At 45.6% G+C, this 20,794-nt stretch overlaps 1 protein-coding gene across 1 annotated transcript in view; it reads right to left on the bottom strand.

Moving 5' to 3' along the window:
* Window positions 1-20,562, bottom strand: part of PDIA3 (protein disulfide isomerase family A member 3) — a 34,920-nt gene extending 14,358 nt beyond the window's left edge. Inside the window, exons 1-7 of the mRNA XM_083184093.1 lie at window positions 20,288-20,562; window positions 18,489-18,567; window positions 15,892-16,009; window positions 13,657-13,764; window positions 13,416-13,545; window positions 13,187-13,306; window positions 598-723 (exon numbers count right to left, since the gene is read on the bottom strand). Coding sequence (XP_083040219.1) covers window positions 598-723; window positions 13,187-13,306; window positions 13,416-13,545; window positions 13,657-13,764; window positions 15,892-16,009; window positions 18,489-18,567; window positions 20,288-20,439 — 833 coding nt within the window. The 5' untranslated portion in view covers window positions 20,440-20,562. The remainder of the gene's footprint in view (window positions 1-597; window positions 724-13,186; window positions 13,307-13,415; window positions 13,546-13,656; window positions 13,765-15,891; window positions 16,010-18,488; window positions 18,568-20,287) is intronic.
* Between the last annotated feature and the right edge of the window lie 232 nt (window positions 20,563-20,794).

The following is a 20,794-nucleotide window of genomic DNA, read 5'->3' as shown; positions in this document are numbered from 1 at the left end:
TGCCCAGCAAGCGCAATCGCGCGCGCTCCCAGCGGGGAGCGCGTTACCTTTGTCAGGTCCCCGGCGTCCGGTGGCGGCTGTGGCTCCCCAGTGCCCGGGGGCCGCTGCAGGTCCCCACCCTCGAGTGGCGATGCAGCTCCGGACCCGGGTGATGGAGCAGCAGCGCAGGTGTCTGTGCAGACCCCCAGTGCTGCTGCTCTGTCACTGACACAAGTCAGTGTAAAAGAAAAATGAAAAATAAAATATAAAAATCAAGTTAGGCTGCTAAATTGCAGCCCCTCTATTAGGTGCATCTGGCTCCTGCCAGCACCCGAAAAAACTGAGCTTCCTGGCCTGGAGGCGGGGTAGAGGAGGGGAGGAGCCCGGCTGCCTGGGAGGCAGTTCAAGTTTAACCTCTAGGGTGCTGGTGCTCTCCCATCTCCTTACTACCCACTGTAACGCTGTGGCCCCTGATGTCTCCCGAAGGAGAAACAAGCACTTCAGAGCAATGTTTATACACCAGAATATGGAAGCAGTATCTGCTTATTCTAGTGATAAATAGCTGGGTACTTGATACTTGTGCCTTACACACCACAGATAAGGGGAAATGCAGTCTACCTATTCCTCCAGTAGTTTGAACCCTTGGGATTCTTCTCATAATCCACATCAAAATAGGCTACAAGCAGATCTTTTCCTTGGATCAATTCTCTGTTGTCTTCTGTCAAGTGAGGGCATAGGCCAAATCTACAGGGGAAGGAAAGAACAAAATCAAAAAGGTTAAATAAATTCTCATTTAAATAAAGGATTTCAAACAGCTTCCACAAACAATCACCTGAACGTCCCATTTGTATGTGTTAGTTGAGCTTTGTGCACTCTAGTGCAGGGGTGGGCAATAGGCAGGCCACATGCGGGCCGTGAACAGCTCCTGACTGGCCCACTGCTGTGTGTTCGATGGCGGGTGTGTGCAGGTGCAGCGTAGTCCTGTGTAGCATGCACTAAAGGCCACAGGACTACGCCACACAAAGCTGCCACACACAGCAGCGTCGAGCCGCCTGCCCCCCACATGTCCCTAACGCCGCAAATGGGTGAGTCACTAATAATCGCCTTTTTTTTTTTAAAGGCTGGTGCAAAGGTGTTTGGAATATCTAAAGGGGGGAGGCATGTGGCATTACTAATGAGGGCAGGTGTGGGGAATCACTTGGGGGGGGGGGGCTGGTGTTGGCAAACAGGAGGGACATGGAATAATGTGAATTTTTACTACTTCAGTGTGAAATTTCACTCATTCTGTGTGGCATAATGTGATTTTTGGCTCAATCTGTGCGGCATATGTAAGTATAAGGGCACTACTATTGTGTAAAAGAGTTATATGGGGTGATACAATATATTTAAGTACACACCCCTTTTTGAGTGATGACAACCCCTATTTCTGTAGTGCGTATTAAGTGGCCCCCCAGCTGAAATAATTGCCCACCCCTGCTTTAGTGTATGTATATCCTTCTGGAGACATGCCTTCCTGGAATGGGTACAGTATTCTAGAGAAGGCCATACCAGTGACAAATATTGGCATTACTCTTTCTGCTGCCGATTCCTCACCCTGTGCAACCAAGCATCTGATTTACCTTTGTCGTTGCTTTGCTTCTCTCCCAAAAAACAGCAGAATAGGGGTTAGTCCCAAGTGAGTATCTTAAACTGCTTGGTGGCAAGCTAAGGCCCCATACTGCATCCAGATACTAGTTAAAATTTAGGTACTGTAGCAATTTTTTATTAGTCCCTATGGCTTGAAGTGAATATGCAAAGCACTAGTAATTACTTTAAGTGCTCTATTTTAAATGTTCAGTTCTATGAGGTAGCAGAGTAGTACCCAAGCCAGCTAGCACATCCCCGCCTTGCAATTTTAGAATGGTGTGTTTCAGGGACCAGTGAGCTAAGTGCATGTTCTACATGGGATTGAAAAACCAAGAACGTAATTTTTTACATACGGCACCATAGGAAAAATCGCATGCAATTTTGCGATGCAATTTCCCTTAGTTAATTTGGTACTTATATATTAGTTGGGTGCCCACTAAGCTATTTGCTTTGTTTTCTGCGTCCGCTCGCCACACTATATAAAATCAACTCCATGCCGACATGGATAGTGGGGGTATGAGCGTACTAACTATAGTGGGCGCCCAACTAACACAAGTACCATTAATTTTTAGTGCACCCCTGCCCGCATCGCATGCCATTTGCGGTGAGATTTTTCATTGTATAAGCATCCATGCTATTAGATGTGATGGTACTTCATTAAAAAGCACCCATGCGCACCCCCACTATCCACGTCACTCCGAAGCGTGGCAAGCCCCGCGGTTACTTGTCCTCATGACCTTTTCATACCCCCACTATCCATGTCAGCATGTAGTTGATTTTATAAAGTGTGATGAGCGCAGCGAGCCACGTGAGGAGACGCGGAATACATGTAAAGTAATCCGCGGGACTCGTGGCTCAATCAACTCCACGCCTACGTGCATAGCGGGGGTATGAAAAGGTCAGTAGTACGCGTAACCGCGCCATGCTTCGGGTTGACGTGGATAGTGGGGGTGTGCATGGGTGCTTCTTATATTATCTGGGCGCCCAATCTTTCATTGTAAAGACCAGATTTTTAATTGTATAGTCACCCATGGGTGATTTCACACCCCCACTATCCAACTACGTATGGAGTTGATTTTATATAGTGTGGCAAGCGCAGCAAGCCCGAAGCGTGGAGAGCCCCGCGGATTACTTTACATGTATTCTGCGTCCCCTCTCGGGGCTCGCCACGCTTCGGTGGCTCGCCACACTATATAAAATAAACTCCATGCGTAGTTGGATAGTGGGGGTATGAAATCACATACAATTAAAAATTTGGTCTTTACAATGAAAAATCACATCGCATGAATTGTATGCCACTATATTGCATGCAATGCAATGAAAAAAAAAAACGGGTGCCCAGATATTGCACAAGTACCGAAGTACCATCACATCTCATCGCATGGGTGCTCATACAATGAAAAATCGCATCGCACTGCAAATGCCATGCGCACTAAAAATTAACGGTACTTATGTTAGTTAGGAAAATCGCATCGCATAGCACCGCAAAATTGCATGTGATGTGATTTCACTACGCAGAATAGCCCACTAAGAAAAAAAGCTTAGTGGGCGCCCTGCAAAAACACAAGTACCTTTTTGAGGTTGAAAAAAAGAAAAACCCAACCGCAAGCATTGGATGAGATATCAAAGTCTTAGGGGTATTCAATGTGCCGCCGCTATTCCTGACGGGGGAAATAGCGGCGGGTCACTAATCAATGCTGTCTTTACAGACAGCATTGAAGAGGGATCACGGCAGAACGAGTCCAACTTTAGAAGTGGTTGGGCCCGTTCTGCCAATAACAGCCGAGGTTTGTTGCGATCCCAGCCGCAGATCGACAATCCATGTCAGTTATTGCGGCGATCGGTAGGCGGGACACTGAATCTCGCCTGTCGTTCAAAATGCAAACCGGCTAGGATCACGTCTGGTCAGGAGAGATAGACAGCCGTGATCCTGCATGGAATACCCCCCTTATTGTTCAGGGAGTGAAAAGGAAAAAAGGGTTATACAGAAACTCTGCATCAAAAACGTAAGTGTCAAATATGAGACAAGCCAAGTTCAGTTTTGAAAAGTAAACCTCTACGTCAGGGCTGGGCAACACCGGCCCTCCAGATGTTGATGAACTACACATCCCAGGATGCTTTGCATTAGTTTTGCTATGTGGCCATGCTGAAACTGATGCAAGGCATGCTGGGATGTGAAGTTCATCAACATCTGGAGGGCCGGTGTTGCCCAGCCCTGCTCTACGTGATAATGACCCAGAATAAAGAGCCAGTCTTATTTCTTAACCCCTTCCCGACATTTGACGTACATTTACGTCATGGTCGGGAAGCACTTCCCGACACATGGCGTAAATGTACGTCATGGATTTAAACTGTCACCGCGTCTATAGACGCGGTGACAGTTTCAACATGTCTGCTGTCCCTGACAGCAGACATGTCCGTGCATGCCCAGGGGGGGCTGCGATGCCGCCCCCCCGTCGGCGATCGCTGTGATTGGCTGTTCAGTGTGAACAGCCAATTACAGCGTTTTCCTGTGTCACCGGCGAATAACGTTCGCCGGTGACACGGGATCAGAGGTGATTGGTGCTGTAAAGTACAGCACCAATCACCGCGGGGTGTAAGGGTGACACTGGTGTCACCCCACCTCACCCCGCCCGCCCCCAAAGGCCGTGATTGGTTCGTCGGACCGACGGACCAATCACAGCCAAGGAGGGGGATTTAAACTAACGGTGACTGCACTGCAGACGCCATTCCGGTCTGGAATAGCGTGCAGTGCGGTCACCGTACCCCCCTGCCGCCATTCTGACCAGAACCTTGCTCCATACTTGCTCCATACTTACCTGATCGCTGCTTCATCACTGCTTCCTGGATCCTGTTGCTACTTGTGCCTTCCTGTGAAATTGTGCTGCTGCAGTGTACTAGCTAGATAGAGAGATAGATAGAGAGATAGATAGAGAGATAGATAGAGAGATAGAGAGAGATAGAGAGAGATAGAGAGAGATAGAGAGAGAGAGAGAGAGAGAGAGATAGATAGAGAGGCCTAGTGACAGAGTGCTATATTTTGTGCTGCTGCAGTGTGATAGTTATAGAGAGATAGAGAGAGATAGAGAGAGAGAGATAGAGAGATAGTGTCAGAGAGTGCTATATTTTGTGCTGCTGCAGTGTGATATAGTTATAGATAGAGAGAGATAGAGAGAGAGAGAGAGATAGATAGAGAGGCCTAGTGACAGAGTGCTATATTTTGTGCTGCTGCAGTGTGATAGTTATAGAGAGATAGAGAGAGATAGAGAGAGAGAGATAGAGAGAAATAGTGACAGATTGTGCTATATATTTTTGATATAACTGACTGCTGCCCCCTCCTTTTGTGCTGATCAGTATAAATTAACTGATCAGCAACTTTTTGGGGGCGCAGGTTTTTTTTTATATATAGATATACCTGTCAGTGCTGCTGCTGCAGTGTCATAGAGTGATAGATAGTGAGAGATAGAGAGATAGAGAGAGATAGTGACAGAGTGATAGAGAGTGCTAAATTTTGTGTCTGCTGCCCCCGCCTTTTGTGCTGATCACTATATCTGAGGTGATCAGCAACTTTTTTGGGGGTACAGAGGTTTTTTTTTTTTTATATATACCTGTCAGTTGCACCAAAGGTTGTGCACCTGCTGCACCTCACTGGTAATCAGTGTCGCATCACTGATCACCTTTTTTTTTTTTTGTGAGTGCTGTGGGGTCTTTTTTTAATTTTTTTTTTACACACACTGTGATTTTGTGGGTGTCCTGTGGCCGCTGTGCGCTGATCAGTGACGTACATCACTGATCATCTTTTTCGGCACAGGGTTGATCTATATTTTTTTTTTTTGATCAAATTCCTGTTGCCTTTGAGCGCTGTTCAGTGACAGACGTTACTGACCAACATCTGTGCTCAATTTTTGGCGCAGGACCTTTTTTTTTTTTTAACCCCTTAAATTTTTTATTTTTAACCCCTTCATTTTTTTTTTTTTTTATTGGTATAAAGTATTTTTTTTTTTTCTGCACCACATACACACTACACACTACATACCCCCCGGATTGAAATAAAGTTTGTACCCCCCCCTACACTATACACGTGTTGAAACATTTCACTACCAGTAACACAAAAATAAAAATGGCATCCCAAATGTCCTCCCAAATGTCCTCCCAAATGTCCTCCCAGTCATCCAGGAGAATGTATTCAGCGGAGGAGGCATATGCCATGCTTGCTTCTGACTCTGACACAGCCAGTGATGCAAGCGGGGAATTTGAAGGATTCGCCTTAAGCTCCTCTTCCTCCTCTGGTGATGAGGGACCCCCTCAAAGACGCCCCCGTAGAGCAGCTGAGACCCCCCCCCCCAACAATTGATCTCGTATGGACCCCACCACCAGACAATTTTGAGCCCCAGGTTCCTGAGTTTTTGGCCATGCCAGGAATCCAATTTGATTCCACAGGTCTCAGAGAAATTGACTTTTTCAAATTATTTTTCTCTGATGATTTTATAAATTTAATGGTGGACCAAACTAATTTATATGCCCAGCAGTTTATTGCTCAAAACCCCACGTCATCATTTGCTAGGTGGACCCCTGTAGATGCAGTAGAGATGATGACGTTTTGGGGTCTGGTGTTTCATATGGGCATAGTAAAAAAGCCAGAAATTAGGCAATATTGGAGTACAGATGTTCTGTACAGTACTCCATTTTACCGTATGGCCATGCCCCGGGCTCGATTTGAGACAATTCTTAAATTTATACATTACACCGATAATGCACAGTGCCCACCCAGAGATGATCCCACCTTTGACCGGCTATTCAAAGTCAGGCCGGTCATTGATCATTTCAGTGCCAAATTTGAAGAGGTGTACATCCCTGAAAAATTTATTTGTATCGACGAGTCCCTTATACATTTTAAAGGAAGGGTTAAATTCCGCCAGTACCTTCCCAGTAAGAGGGCAAGGTATGGCATAAAAATGTATAAACTGTGTGAAAGCACCTCAGGGTACACTCACAGGTTTAGGGTTTATGAAGGGAAGGATTCAAGAATTGAACCGCCAGAATGCCCCCCCTCCCTCGTAGGTGTTAGTGGGAAAATTGTCTGGGATTTAGTGCACCCCTTCCTGGATAAAGGTTATCACCTCTATGTGGATAACTTTTACACCAGCATCCCCCTGTTTAAGGCCCTTGGTTCAAGAGGTACAGCAGCTTGCGGTACTGTGCGCAAGAACCAAAGAGGCCTCCCAAAAACGCACATTGCCCAAGTAATGAGAAGGGGTGAAAGCAGGGGAATATGCAACGAAAATATGTTGTTGGTCAAATATAAGGACAAGAGGGATGTCCTTATACTGACAACAATTCACGGAGACAGTACCACCTCCGTCCCTGTACGAGGTACCAGTACCCACACCTCAAAACCTAATTGTATCCTGGATTACAATAGGTACATGGGCGGAGTGGATCTTTCAGATCAGGTACTGAAGCCGTACAGTGCCCTGCGGAAAACAAAAATCTGGTACAAGAAGGTGGCCGTGTATATCATCCAGATGGCACTGTATAACGCTTACGTGCTATTCCGTTCTACCGGCCAGAGGGGGACATTTATGCACTTTCAAGAGGAAGTCATAAAGGGCCTAATATTTGGGAACCAGCAGGCAGAGGGCCCCAGTACTTCTAGTACTGGCCCCCGTATTGTACCAGGGCAGCATTTTCCTGATGAAATCCCCTCCACTGGAAAAAAGGGCAGGACACAAAAAAGGTGCAAAGTTTGCTATAAAAAGGGAATAAGAAAGCAAACTATTTTCCAGTGTGACACTTGCCCCGACAAACCCGGCCTATGTATAAAGGAGTGTTTTAAAATATACCACACATCTATGGAATATTAGGTTCATAATTTCACCGTGCTTCGGGGGTCTTGCTAATGCCACATAGCACCCACCATTCATTCCACCAGAATCTGAGCCGCAAAAGCCAAAAATCACTCCTTCCCTTCTGAGTCCTGCCATGCACCCAACTGGTATTTTTTGGTCACATGTGAGGCATTGCCGTACTCGGGAGAAATTGGGGCACAGATTTTGGGGTGCTTTGTCTCCTTCATTCCTTGTGAAAATGAAAAATTTTGAGCCAGAACTGCATTTTTGTGTAAAAAAAATGTAATTTTTCATGTTCACTGCCCACTTGTATCAAAATTGGTGAAACCCCTGGGGGTTTGAAATGTACACTATACCCCTAGATGAATTCCCTGAGGGGTGTAGTTTGCAAAATGGGGTCACTTGTGGGGGGGTTCCACTGTATTGGTGCTTTGGGGGTCTTGCTAATGCGACATAGCACCCACCATCATTCCACCAGAATTTGTGCTGCAAAATCCAAATATCACTCCTTCCCTTCTGAGTCCTGCCACTTTTTGGTCACACATGAGGCATTGCCGTACTCGGGAGAAATTGGGGCACAGATTTTGGGGTGCTTTGTCTCCTTCATTCCTTCTGAAAATGAAAAATTTTGAGCCAGAACTGCATTTTTGTGTAAAAAAATGTAATTTTTCATTTTCACTGCCCACTTGTATCAAAATTGGTGAAACCCCTGGGGGTTTGAAATGTACACTATACCCCTAGATGAATTCCCTGAGGGGTGTAGTTTGCAAAATGGGGTGACTTGTGGGGGGGTTCCACTGTATTGGTGCTTGGGGGGTCTTGCTAATGCGACATAGCACCCACCAAAATTCCACCAGAATCTGAGCTGCAAAATCCAAAAATCACTCCTTCCCTTCTGAGTCCTGCCATGCACCCAACTGGTATTTTTTGGTCACATGTGAGGCATTGCCGTACTCGGGAGAAATTGGGGCACAGATTTTGGGGTGCTTTTTCTCCTTCATACCTTCTGAAAATGAAAAATTTCGAGCCAGAACTGCATTTTTGTGTAAAAAAATGTAATTTTTCATTTTCACTGCCCACTTGTATCAAAATTGGTGAAACCCCTGGGGGTTTGAAATGTACACTATACCCCTAGATGAATTCCCTGAGGGGTGTAGTTTGCAAAATGGGGTGACTTGTGGGGGGGTTCCACTGTATTGGTGCTTGGGGGGTCTTGCTAATGCGACATAGCACCCACCAAAATTCCACCAGAATCTGAGCTGCAAAATCCAAAAATCACTCCTTCCGTTCTGAGTCCTGCCATGCACCCAACTGGTATTTTTTGGTCACATGTGAGGCATTGCCGTACTCGGGAGAAATTGGGGCACAGATTTTGGGGTGCTTTTTCTCCTTCATACCTTCTGGAAATGAAAAATTTCGAGCCAGAACTGCATTTTTGTGTAAAAAATGTAATTTTTCATTTTCACTGCCCACTTGTATCAAAATTGGTGAAACCCCTGGGGGTTTGAAATGTACACTATACCCCTAGATGAATTCCCTGAGGGGTGTACTTTGCAAAATGGGGTGACTTGTGGGGGGGTTCCACTGTATTGGTGCAACATAGCACCCACCATTCATTCCACCAGAATCTGTGCTGCAAAATCCAAAAATCACTCCTTCCCTTCTGAGTCCTGCCATGCACCCAACTGGTATTTTTTGGTCACATGTGAGGCATTGCCGTACTCGGGAGAAATTGGGGCACAGATTTTGGGGTGCTTTTTCTCCTTCATACCTTCTGAAAATGAAAAATTTTGAGCCAGAACTGCATTTTTGTGTAAAAAAATGTAATTTTTCATTTCCACTGCCATCTTGTATCAAAATTGGTGAAACCCCTGGGGGTTTGAAATGTACACTATACCCCTAGATGAATTCCCTGAGGGGTGTAGTTTGCAAAATGGGGTGACTTGTGGGGGGGTTCCACTGTATTGGTGCTTGGGGGGTCTTGCTAATGCGACATAGCACCCACCAAAATTCCACCAGAATCTGAGCTGCAAAATCCAAAAATCACTCCTTCCCTTCTGAGTCCTGCCATGCACCCAACTGGTATTTTTTGGTCACATGTGAGGCATTGCCGTACTCGGGAGAAATTGGGGCACAGATTTTGGGGTGCTTTGTCTCCTTCATACCTTCTGAAAATGACAAATTTGGAGCCAGAACTGCATTTTTGTGTAAAAAAAATAATTTTTCATTTTCACTGCCCAGTTGTACCACAATTGGTGAAACCCCTGGGGGTTTGAAATGTACACTATACCCCTAGATGAATTCCCTGAGGGGTGTAGTTTGCAAAATGGGGTCACTTGTGGGGGGGTTCCTAACTTTTAGCATCTTATGGTGCCTTGAAACCTACATGGTGCCTAAAAAATAATCTCATAAAAAGGAGGCTCCAAAATCAAGTAGGTGCTCCTTCTATTATGAAGCCTGTGGTTTGGTCACCGTGCACACTAGGGCCACATATAGGATATTTATGAAAACAAAAGAATTGGGGGAATCAATTTTTAGTCACATTTCTCTAGTAAAATGTACTGTGTTCCTTATAAAAATGTATTAAAATTGCAAATCTGCAAAAAAAAAGAAATTTTGAAATTTCACCTACACTTTGTTTTAATTCCTGTGAAACACCTAAAGGGTTAACAAACTTCCAAAATGCTGTTTTGAATACTGTGAGGGGTGCAGTTTTTGAAATGGCATCATTTATGGGGGTGTCTCACATACAAGTCCCTCAAAGTCACATCAGAACTGAACTGGTCCCTAAAAAAATCAGTGTTTGAAATTTTCTTGAAAATTTGAGAATTTGCTATTCATATTGTAAGCCTCCTAGTGTCCCAAAAAATTAAAAGGAAGTTGAAATAATGATGTCAACATAAAGTAGACATATGGTCTATGTTAGTTATTCACTATTTTGAGTGGTAAGATTATTTGTCTCACAAGCAGAAAATTTAACATTTTGCAAATCGCTAAATTTTCCATTTTTTCACGATATTTTGGTATTTTTCACAAAAAAACACAGACTGTATCGACCCAAATTTACCACTAATTTGAAGTACAATGTGTCACGAAAAAACAATCTCAAAACCACTGGGATAAGTAAAAGCAAAAAAAAGTTATCCCCACTTAAGTGAGACATGTCAGATTTGAAAAAAAGGGCTCTGTCAGGAACGCAAAAACTGGCTCTGTCAGGAAGGGGTTAAAACCTATGAGTGTTATAGTTTCGCTTTTATCACATATGGGACATTTTTATACCTCATCATACATCTCCCAAAGGCATGCAGCTAAACCCTTAGCAAACCCTCCACATTTGTCATGCACATGAATCAGAGTGCTGATTAGAATAGATAGCGGTGCAACAGGAGCGTCAGAAACAGCATTTCCAAATAGTTCCAGGGCTCCAAGAATTTAAACAGAGGTTGGGCGTAGTTGTCAATATTTAAGGTAAGCAGCATTATAACCATAAGTTTGTGCATTGATTAGATAAGCAAGAACAGGCAACTGATGCATACGTTAATCAGTTTGCCTTGTACGCTTGATATTAAAAAAAAAAATTACCCAAAGCAGAACATGAGGCAGGGAAGTCTAAGAGGCAATTCTGCTAGCATACTCAACATGGTGCCTCACAGTAACAGTCCAGTAATCTATAACTCACCACAATGGTGAGCGCTACACTAACTGGGCCTTTCAGAAGGCAGGCTTTGGAATACTTTCAAAATACAAAATTCAGTGTATATTACGTGGTCTTGCCTAAACTAAAGACACTTCCCGAAACCATGATGCAGAAATTAGAGATTTCAAGATCCAGGTAATGACCTTAGAAATCATGGGAGTAAACTAGGTTTAATCGCAAGTTCAATAACTGCATTACAAGGTTTACTTTATACGGGATGCAGTTAAAATCCCGGCGGTCGGGATCCCGGCGTTCAGAATCCCGACGCCGAAATCCCGACACTTTCTCCCTCCGTGGGTGTCCACGACACCCCTGGAGGGAGAATAAATTAGCGTGCCGAGTGTAGCGAGGCACCGGGCCCGCTGCGTGGCGAGCGCAGCGAGCCCGCAAGGGGGGGGGGGCGATCCACGTCCCCCCCTTGTTGGGATTTCGGCGGTCGGGATTTTGAACGCCGGGATCCCGACCGCCGGGATTTCATACTGAATCCCTTTATACAACCAAATTACTTATTACTTTACTTTTTTTTCTTCTACAAATTAAGCATAGCGATATAAAGTCTAGATTTCCAGCCACAACAGATTTTAAATTAATCCTATTGGGATTTGGTGGATTACAAACATACTGCATAACTGCAGCACGGATGGTGTAATGGTTAGCATTACTGCCTCACAGTGCTGAGGTCATGGGTTTGATTCCTATTATGGCCCTAACTGCACAGAGTTTGTATGGTCTCCCAATACTTGCATGGGTCTCCTCCAGTTACCTCCCATATTCAAATTTTTTTTTTTTTTTTTTTTCTGATAAATTACCTTAGAATGTGTGTACATGTGTGGTAGGGAATTTAGGGGTAGATTTATTAATATTGCCTTAAGGTTCCTTAAGGGCGCAGGTTCGCTTCACCACTTTATCGTGGTGAAGAGAACCTGTCTATCACCCTAATCTATTAATGCTCGACTGTACGTTATGGGAGTGCGCTATCCCCTCCTGCCGGGGATACGCTTCCTCCCATAACGTTTGTGTGCTCCCCCCTCTCCCGAGTACTGCGCATGCGCCGGTTACCTTGTCAGGCGATGTGTACCTGGCGCATGCGCAGATACATCCGTCGCACGGCGGGGACCAGCAGGCGCCGGGGAGAGAAACCTCTGTCAGCCGGGCAGAGGACCAATAAAGTTTTTTTAATGAACAAAAAAAAAAAAACTCCGTTTAAACTACTACACAGCGCCAGAAAAATACGGCGCTATGTACAAGAGCTGAAAGCAGCAGCGCGTGGCCACAAAGGCTGTTGATAAATAAGGTATGAGGCAGGCGCCCACTTCCCCCTAAAGTATATACGTTACCCCTCCTCCCCCATAGCGCCGAGCGTTACACACCCGCATCGCGGGTGTCATAAATGAAGTGAAGCGTTATCCCCTGCTTTAGCGTGCGGGGATAACGCATATGCCCCACAGCGCTGCTTCATAAATCTACCAGATAGATTGTAAGCTCCATTGGGGCAGGGACTGCTGTTAGTGTTCAAATATTTTCTGGAAAGCGCTGCAGTACGAGTGCACTATATAAGTGTTAATAAAATATGCGACTAACCCTTTGTGTGCCAACATCTGAGATGCACAAAATATCTGCTACAAATGCCAGCACCACTCACATTTGTTATATAAATAAAAAAAAAAAAAATTCCCATTGAAGATCATTACCCAAATTGTAGCAATGCACACATGGGTGTGGTATAATTGCCCAACAGTCGGAATTCCGACAGTCATTACTCAGACGTTGGAATCCTGACTGCACAGCGGGGGGAGTGCAATGAAGCCCCTTGCGGGCTCGCCACCTATTTTATTCTCCCTCTATGGGGGTCGCGGACCCCCACAAGGGAGCAGTCGGGATTCCAACGTCGGAGTATTGACTGTCGGAATCCAGACTGTCGGGGAGCTGTCCGGCACCCGCACACAAAAGGCCATTACAATATAGACAGTCTTGGCCTAAGAATCAGAACTGCACCTCCACATAAGGTCAAACAAATACTTGACGCATTACTCACATGTTATCCTGGATAAACGTCTTAATTTTGTGAGATGTGATTTTCTCATCAGCAGGGAATGTAACAGAGCCATCTTCAAATTTGTTTGCCAGGCGAGGTGGACGGAACAAGACAATACCCCTAAAACACAGAAACCATTAGTTCTTACACCCAGATTCCCACCAAGCCTATGTAATGCAGCCCAAGTTAATTCTGCCATGTCTAGAGGTTAGGGAAGCCATGTACTTACTCCCCATTGTTATCATATTTGTCCACCAGCTCAGATTCATCAGTGTGAGCAAACCGATACTTCTCCCTCAAGGTGTTGGCAGCCTTCAGAAACTCAGAATGAGTTGTACCATACAGATCACGAAAGAAGCCTGTACACAAAAATCATGGACTGATTCACAAGCATGTATACTTTATGTGGAAACTTTATAAGTATAAGAAATCTTAGAAGGTAAGATCTCCGTGCAAAATTTCCCACTCACCAACAACAGAGGCATCGTCACTGGCTATGAATTTGTCAAACTCCCCTACAGAACGGAGATCCACAGACGCAGGTCCAGCTTGTTTCTTAAGAGTACTGACAATTCCATCTAAGGGAAGGACCAGACACAAATACTCCATCGATTATTCGGCAACACATTACATGACATGGTTAGTCTTCCTTTCTGTCAACGCTACTTGCTAGATATTCTGTTGCTATGCATGAATACAGAAACTAAGCAGTTTACCTTTATCCAACACTACAAGGAATCTGCAGCGCCCAGTTACAGAATATGATAAGTAGGCAACACAAGAACACAACAGTTACAGTTCAAGGCTATGTAGGACAAGTACGGGGTATATCAATTCCTGAAAATAAGTGCAATTCCATCAACCAGCCAAATTGAGTATAGCCTATTACAGTCTACAGCAGTGATGGCTAACCTTAACACTCCAGCTGTTGAATTACACATCCCAGCACACCCTGCTACAGTTTTACTATTTGGCCATGCTAACACTGATGCAGGGCATATTGGGATGTGTAGTTCAACAGTGTCAAGGTTAGCCATCACTGGTCTACAGTGAAGTAGTAATGACAGTCGCAAACAAATTTGAAGAGGATTAAATCACAGGTCACATTAGACTAGTTTATACACAATACAGCATTGCATTCCCAGAAATACACACCATGTGATTCAGAGTGCAATGCGATTCAGAGTGTAATGTTACCATGTGGACAATTACAGCAGGGCACTGCTATAATAGAGGTACCGAATACATGGGCTACAATGCCTTCCTAAAGCAACAACCAGAGAGCTTGCCATGAAACACTAGCTCATACACTCTTCAATGCATTATTGGGGTATATAAAATGCATGGCATCACAATTTTGCAGAAACCTAGGTGTCCATATAAAATGTGACCAGTTATGTAGAGCAGTGAGCGCCCAACACAATTATGCTTTTATACCACCAAGAAAACACAAGTGAATAAAGGCAACAAGTCAACCTTTCAGTTCAAAGTACTACAATTCCTAAATTCTGTGCATGACTGATCTAAGCTATGTCCTGTAAGACAGCAGAAAACAATCCCTACAGATACGGCTTTCTTTAATGCGGGTATGATAAGGACAATTGCCATTTTTTTGCCCAGCGATTATAGGGAAAATTGCATACACTGAGCGATTTTCACCAATCTAAGATCTTCTCAGGGGTGGATGGCTTTCCATAGAAAGACATAGCGATCCACCCCATCACTCATCTGATGGCAATACCAACAATAGCACTCACCGCCAGGCCATACACATTGGGCGGCTTTTGAGCACAATGCAGCTCAGACAGCAAAACTGGGCTGCTTTCAGCTCAAAATTGCTGAATGTGTATGGGCTGTAACACTTAAGGGTACTTATATGTTAGTTGGGCAGGTATGCAGTCAAAATCCCGACATTTAAAATGTACAGGTGAAACAGTCTACATGACATTCGGTCGACATGGGTTTTTTCACTGTTTTTTGAACCGACAGGCGGTATTTCATGCCCTACCATCCACTACGGCGTGGTGGGAGAATAAAATAGTGTGCCCGAAGCAAAGTGAGTGATACGGTTGACTTGCAACTGTGTCCATGTTGATGTGTCGACATTCGGGTCAAAAAAACAGTGAAAAAAAAACAGTGAAAAAAACAATGTCGACCTCGCACCTGACGACCGAAAGTCATGTCGACTGTTTGACCTGTACATTCTATGTCGGGATTTTGACCCTATCGGATTTTGAATGTCGGGATTTTGACCCATTCGGGAATTCATACCCTACTATTGTTAGTATGCTCATACCCCCACTATCCATGTCGGCATGGAGTTGGTTTTATATAGTTTGGCGACGCGGAAAACTAAGCAAATAGCTTAGTGGGCGCCCAACATATAAGTAACCTATTAGGCACTTTTCTTTACTAGCACAGACATTGATTAGGTTAATCCTATTGGTGCAAGTCAGTCAGTGGCCTTGGCAGGTCTACCTTTAGAGTACCCTCATATGGAGTATAGTGGGAAGAGTATGACCTCATGGGGACACAAGATAATATAACAATTCAAACATAATCATTAGCACTGGGACTAACTGGTCACAGATGTCAGGCTTACAAGACAATTTTGGAACAGTATGTACTAAACATTTATGCTTCATATACAACATATAAACGGAGATAAATCTGTATTAGTACAGTACTTAGATTAATAGTCTTACCAGCACTCCTGGGCCCATCATAAGCTCCAGACTCTTCACCATTCCTGAAGATTTTAAGAGTAGGGTACCCACTAACCCCATATTTGTTGCAGATTTTGGAATTTGCTGTACAATCGACCTAAGGGCAACACAGTCTTGTTAATATTTTAAAAGTCAGAACACAAGAGACAGTTAACATGACCTAAAAAAAAAAAAAAAAAAAAAAAAAAAAAAAAAAAAAAAAAAAGGGGGGGTGGGGGGGGGGGGTGGGAGAAGGATGTTTCACTGTTCACATGCATCAAGACAAACATTACAGAGACGACATTTTATTTCCTCAGGCACATTTGCATTCCCCAGTATAAGCTAACTGGCGGTGCTGGTGAGCAGTGGGGGCGGGCAGCAGTGTCTCTGGGTGCCGCGGGCGGCAGCGATAATCCTCATGCAGTCACTCAGCAGCGGATATTTCATCTTTAAAATAACGTCAAATGACTACCTGGCTTCTGAGAGTGCTCTCAGCCAATCAGCGGTCGCTGGGAAGGAGCTACTGATTGGCTGAGAGTGCTCTATCTCAGCCAATCAGAAGCCGGATAGTCATTTGACATGTTATTTTAAAGTAGTAATATAGTGTTCCCTCTAGAAATGAGGGCAGGCAGGGCGCCGCAGCGCGAGGGGGGCAGACCGGGCCCGCCGACGTCACAATTGTGGGCGGTCCCGGGCAGCGACGTCACGAAAAGGGGCGTACCTGGGCCGCGACGTTGTGAAAAGGGGCGTGTCCAGCCGGCGCCGTCACTAAAGGAGGCGGGGCCGTCACCGCCGAAGTTACCGTGCTGCCGGGGAAGCGCCGGGAATCGCCGTCTAAGGCGATTCCCAGTGCACACAGCCAGGGCAGGGCACCGCTAAAACAGCCTAGTGGGAACACTAGTAATAGCCGCTGCTGCCCACCCGCTGAGTAACAGCATGAGGATCATCACCGCCGCCCGCCCCACTGTCACCAGCATCCCCCGCTGCACCCAGAGACGCTGCTGCCAGCCCGCTGCACAGTGACAGCACAATGATAACCGCCGCCTGCACCACTGTCACCGGCACCCCTCCGCCGAGCACTCATTTCAGAGCCGCTGCTGCCTGCCCCCCGCAGGAGGTCGGACGTGATCGTACATGCTGAACATCCGACCTCCTGATCCGGTCCGATGCGCACGGGACCGCGCATCGGATCAAATGTCACACGCATGCGATTTTGGGACTATTTCACGGCCCAAGTGCCGAAATCGCATGGAATCGGCCCAAAATCGCATAGTGTATGGGGGCCTCTACAATCATGATTGGACATTTTTTGGACACACAATGTACTCACAATCTGACATACAATCCATCTGCTGTATGATTGTATGCTTGAAGCTTCATTTAAATAGGGGGCTGGCCTACAAGGATCAATAGGATAGCAGTACCAAAAAAATCCATTTTTTATTTATTTAATTTACAGGCTGCCAGCAACTACCAATCTGCTGCGCTATTCCATTATTAAATCGCTCTAATGAAGCAATCCTCTGAAAACTGTTTTCAGTGTAGTGACAGAATTGTGCAAAAGGACGTTTACCGCTCTCTTCAGCCTCCCGCCCGTCTGCCACTAGGATACTTCTGTGGCTCCCAGCATCTTCACTGCCACGGGCTGCCCGGAAGCTGCACCTCTCTTCTCTGCTAGTCTGACTCTGATTGTATGAGCCATCTAAAGACAAATTGCATGTGCTTTTAAGCACATGCAATCTGCTCCCAATCTCAACTGATCTGATGTGCAGCATGTCAGATCAGATGACCAATCCTACAATCTCCCGGGGCCAGAATTGTATGATTGTGTGCACACAATCCATTGAGATTGTATGATTGGGTGCAAGGTCTTTCTGATGCATGGAAACCTTAAAGGCCCCCATACATTAGGCCGACTTGTCCTTAGGACAAGTTGGACCCAATTCTCCTGTGAGCCGCCCGGGAGGCTCACACACAATTTGGCACTTGATGAGCCAAACTTGACATGTGATAAATCTCTTGCGATTTATCACGTCGGGGCGCAGGGGGCGGGCGGTGAGGGTCAGGGGGAGCAGTGGGGCAGCCAGCCAATCAGAGAACGGCCAGTCATTTGACAGGTATTTTAAAATCTAATACCCGCCACTGCGCGTCCCGCAGCTCTGCTGATATCTATGATCATCACCGCCCGGCCAGGTCAGCACTCCCCGGCGCAGCCAGCTTAGCACTCAGGGACACGCTGCCCGCCCCACTGCTCCCCCGGTGTCTGCATGCATATGCCGGTCAGGTGGGCAGGCATATGCATACATGGAGGTCGGACGTGATCGTATGTACTGACTGTCCGACCTCCCTGATCCGGTCCGATGCGCACGGGACCGCACATCGGATCAGATATCACACCTGCGATTTTGGGCCAATTTCACCTGAAATCAGATGAAATCGTCCCAAAATAGCATAGTGTATGGGGGCCTTAAAATTTCTGGTCCCACCAGACAGATTGAATCTTTAGGCGTGTACCCAGATTAACTGCATTGAGAGAATACTTTCCAACAAACCACATTAAAAGCCTAGAATAATTAATGAGCGGGTACAGATCATACCTTAGCCAGTGGGGCTGTTCCCTTCAGTTTTGTGGCAGCCTCCTCATACTCTGGTGCAAGCTTCTTACAGTGGCCACACCTGCATTAGTTTCAGAGAAGGGCTATTAACACCAAAAAAACACTTGCATTCCTCTGAAGGCATACAAATAGCAGATACACAGACAATGGGTGAGATTTCATAGGATGAGAGATTCAGAAAATGAGAGATTTTGTGAGAAATCTCCAGTTTTTTTAAAGCGGCAATCATTTACACTGCAAAATCAAACTTATTTTGCAGTGTAAATGATTGCCGCTTTAAAAAAACTGGAGATTTCTCACTTTCTGAATCTCTCATCCTATTAAATCTCACCCATAGCATCTACAGATAAAGCATGCCAAGGAAAAAAGCTTTAATACTTATATTCTTGTCTAAACTATGGCCCTCTAGCTGTTGTGAAACTACAAGTCCCATCATGCCTTGCCACAGAATTGCAATGAAATAACACATTATGCAAGAAACAGGTTTATTAGGGGGGGTTGACTTTACAAAACAGAAGAAATGTAACCACTGTGCAACAGAATTGCTCTTAAGGATGCAAAACGAGAGCGTGGAAGGAGGAAATCCTTGATACAAGAAAGGATGATTCCTCATTTGGTAATCAGAGCCAATAGAATGAGGACACCAAGTTCCTGACAGCAAATGAGAAGCAGACACCACATCAAGGACACACCCATGGCCTTCACCAAATCACAGCAGAGCTGGGGAAGACGGGAAGAGTAGTTCAGTGCATGTTGCATGGGGAAGGAGGGCCTGGCACTACACAATGAGCAGCACTGTGCAAAGCAACTGTACACTAAAATGAAACAATCCAATAAAATACAGTAAATGCTGTTTAGTAGTGATCCCCAATATAGTAATTAGAGGACCGGTAACCGGAAGAGTGATTTGTACAAAGTATATAAGACACATGAAGTCATTGTAAAAAAAAAAAAAAAGTTCTGTACATGTTATACAAGTCTATATACAAAAGTCCATATCATTAGAAGATTACACACTCCCAAACTATACTTACACCTAGTAGACTAGAAATAGATGTCCAGGTTATCTGAACTCATTCATAGGAGATAAACTCATTCTTCTATATTTGTGCCTCCAACACAGGGTGAGCAGCATTTGGTGAGATTACAATCAGGTGTGCCAAGAGAAAGCAAATACCAGACAAGTGATTTGGGGTAATGCATGATGATTGCATCAGTACAAATACAACTCCAACAGTAGCATTATTGCTTTACCAAATGCAGTTCAGTCAGTGTGCACCCTACACACCTAGCACTGACCAAGTGGGTAACACATTTGCCACCATGCATCACACCTGACACCCCATACAGCTATATCCCATAGGAAACAAAAAATTGCAGCAGCAGGAAACGCCAGGAGCTGAGACTCATTTGTTATGGTTCGTGCTGCAGCACATCGGAGTGTACCACAGGCATACATGGCTGCTGCAGAGATAGAGGACTAGGCAAGTGTACATGGCTGCAGCATGATAGGTACCACAGAGATACGTACTGCAGGTATATACACATCTAATCTATCTGCAGTACGTACCACGTGTGTAGCTGGCAGCAAAATAACTCTACATCTGCGCTATAGGGAACCTCAGAGCTAGTGCAGACAGCAGAACAGGGCACCACGAGATGCGACGGTGCAGGAGGAATCGCCAGGCACCACAGCGAGCAGCCTCCCACGCTGACGTGCACTGGAGGCCATTCCCGGGACCAGCGACCACATTCCTGTGAAGAAACCGAGCGCTACTCACCAGGGAGCGTAGAACTCTACGAGAATGAGCTGGTGCTGCGGCACTACGCTTTCAAAGTCGTCGTCTGTGAGGTCCAGGACATCGGAGGCCGATACAGTGGAGACGGCAGCGAAGGCCAGTAGGAGGAGGCCGCTCACGGATACTCGCGTCATGTCTGTGCCGGGGGAAGAGCAGCTCCAAGCTCTCAGCAGCAGCGCGGCCGAACCAAGACTAGGTCTGGAGGGAAGGGGAAGCCGGGGAGAGACAGACCGCCAACTGCCGGAAGTAGCCGAGGTAGGGCCAAGCCGGAGTGTGGCAGCCGCTTATTGGCTGCTGTCAGGTGACGCCATCAAGCGGGGGCGGGGGCTCGGAGTCAGGATGCAGCTGGGCGGGGTCGCGCCGGGCTAAGGAGAAGTCACGTGGTTAAAGGTTGAAGAGAAGACTTGAAGAGTTTTTAATAAAATACTTGTTTCCTAGCACGGCCACAATCGGGAGTAATCGTGTACCTTAACTAAATGAACCCATGTT

This window comes from Crinia signifera, chromosome 4, assembly GCF_055691185.1.
Source record: "Crinia signifera chromosome 4, ASM5569118v1, whole genome shotgun sequence".
NCBI classification, from domain to species: Eukaryota; Metazoa; Chordata; class Amphibia; order Anura; family Myobatrachidae; genus Crinia; species Crinia signifera.
Note: the sequence above shows the minus strand (reverse complement) of the source record. Positions and strands in the feature narration are given on the sequence as shown.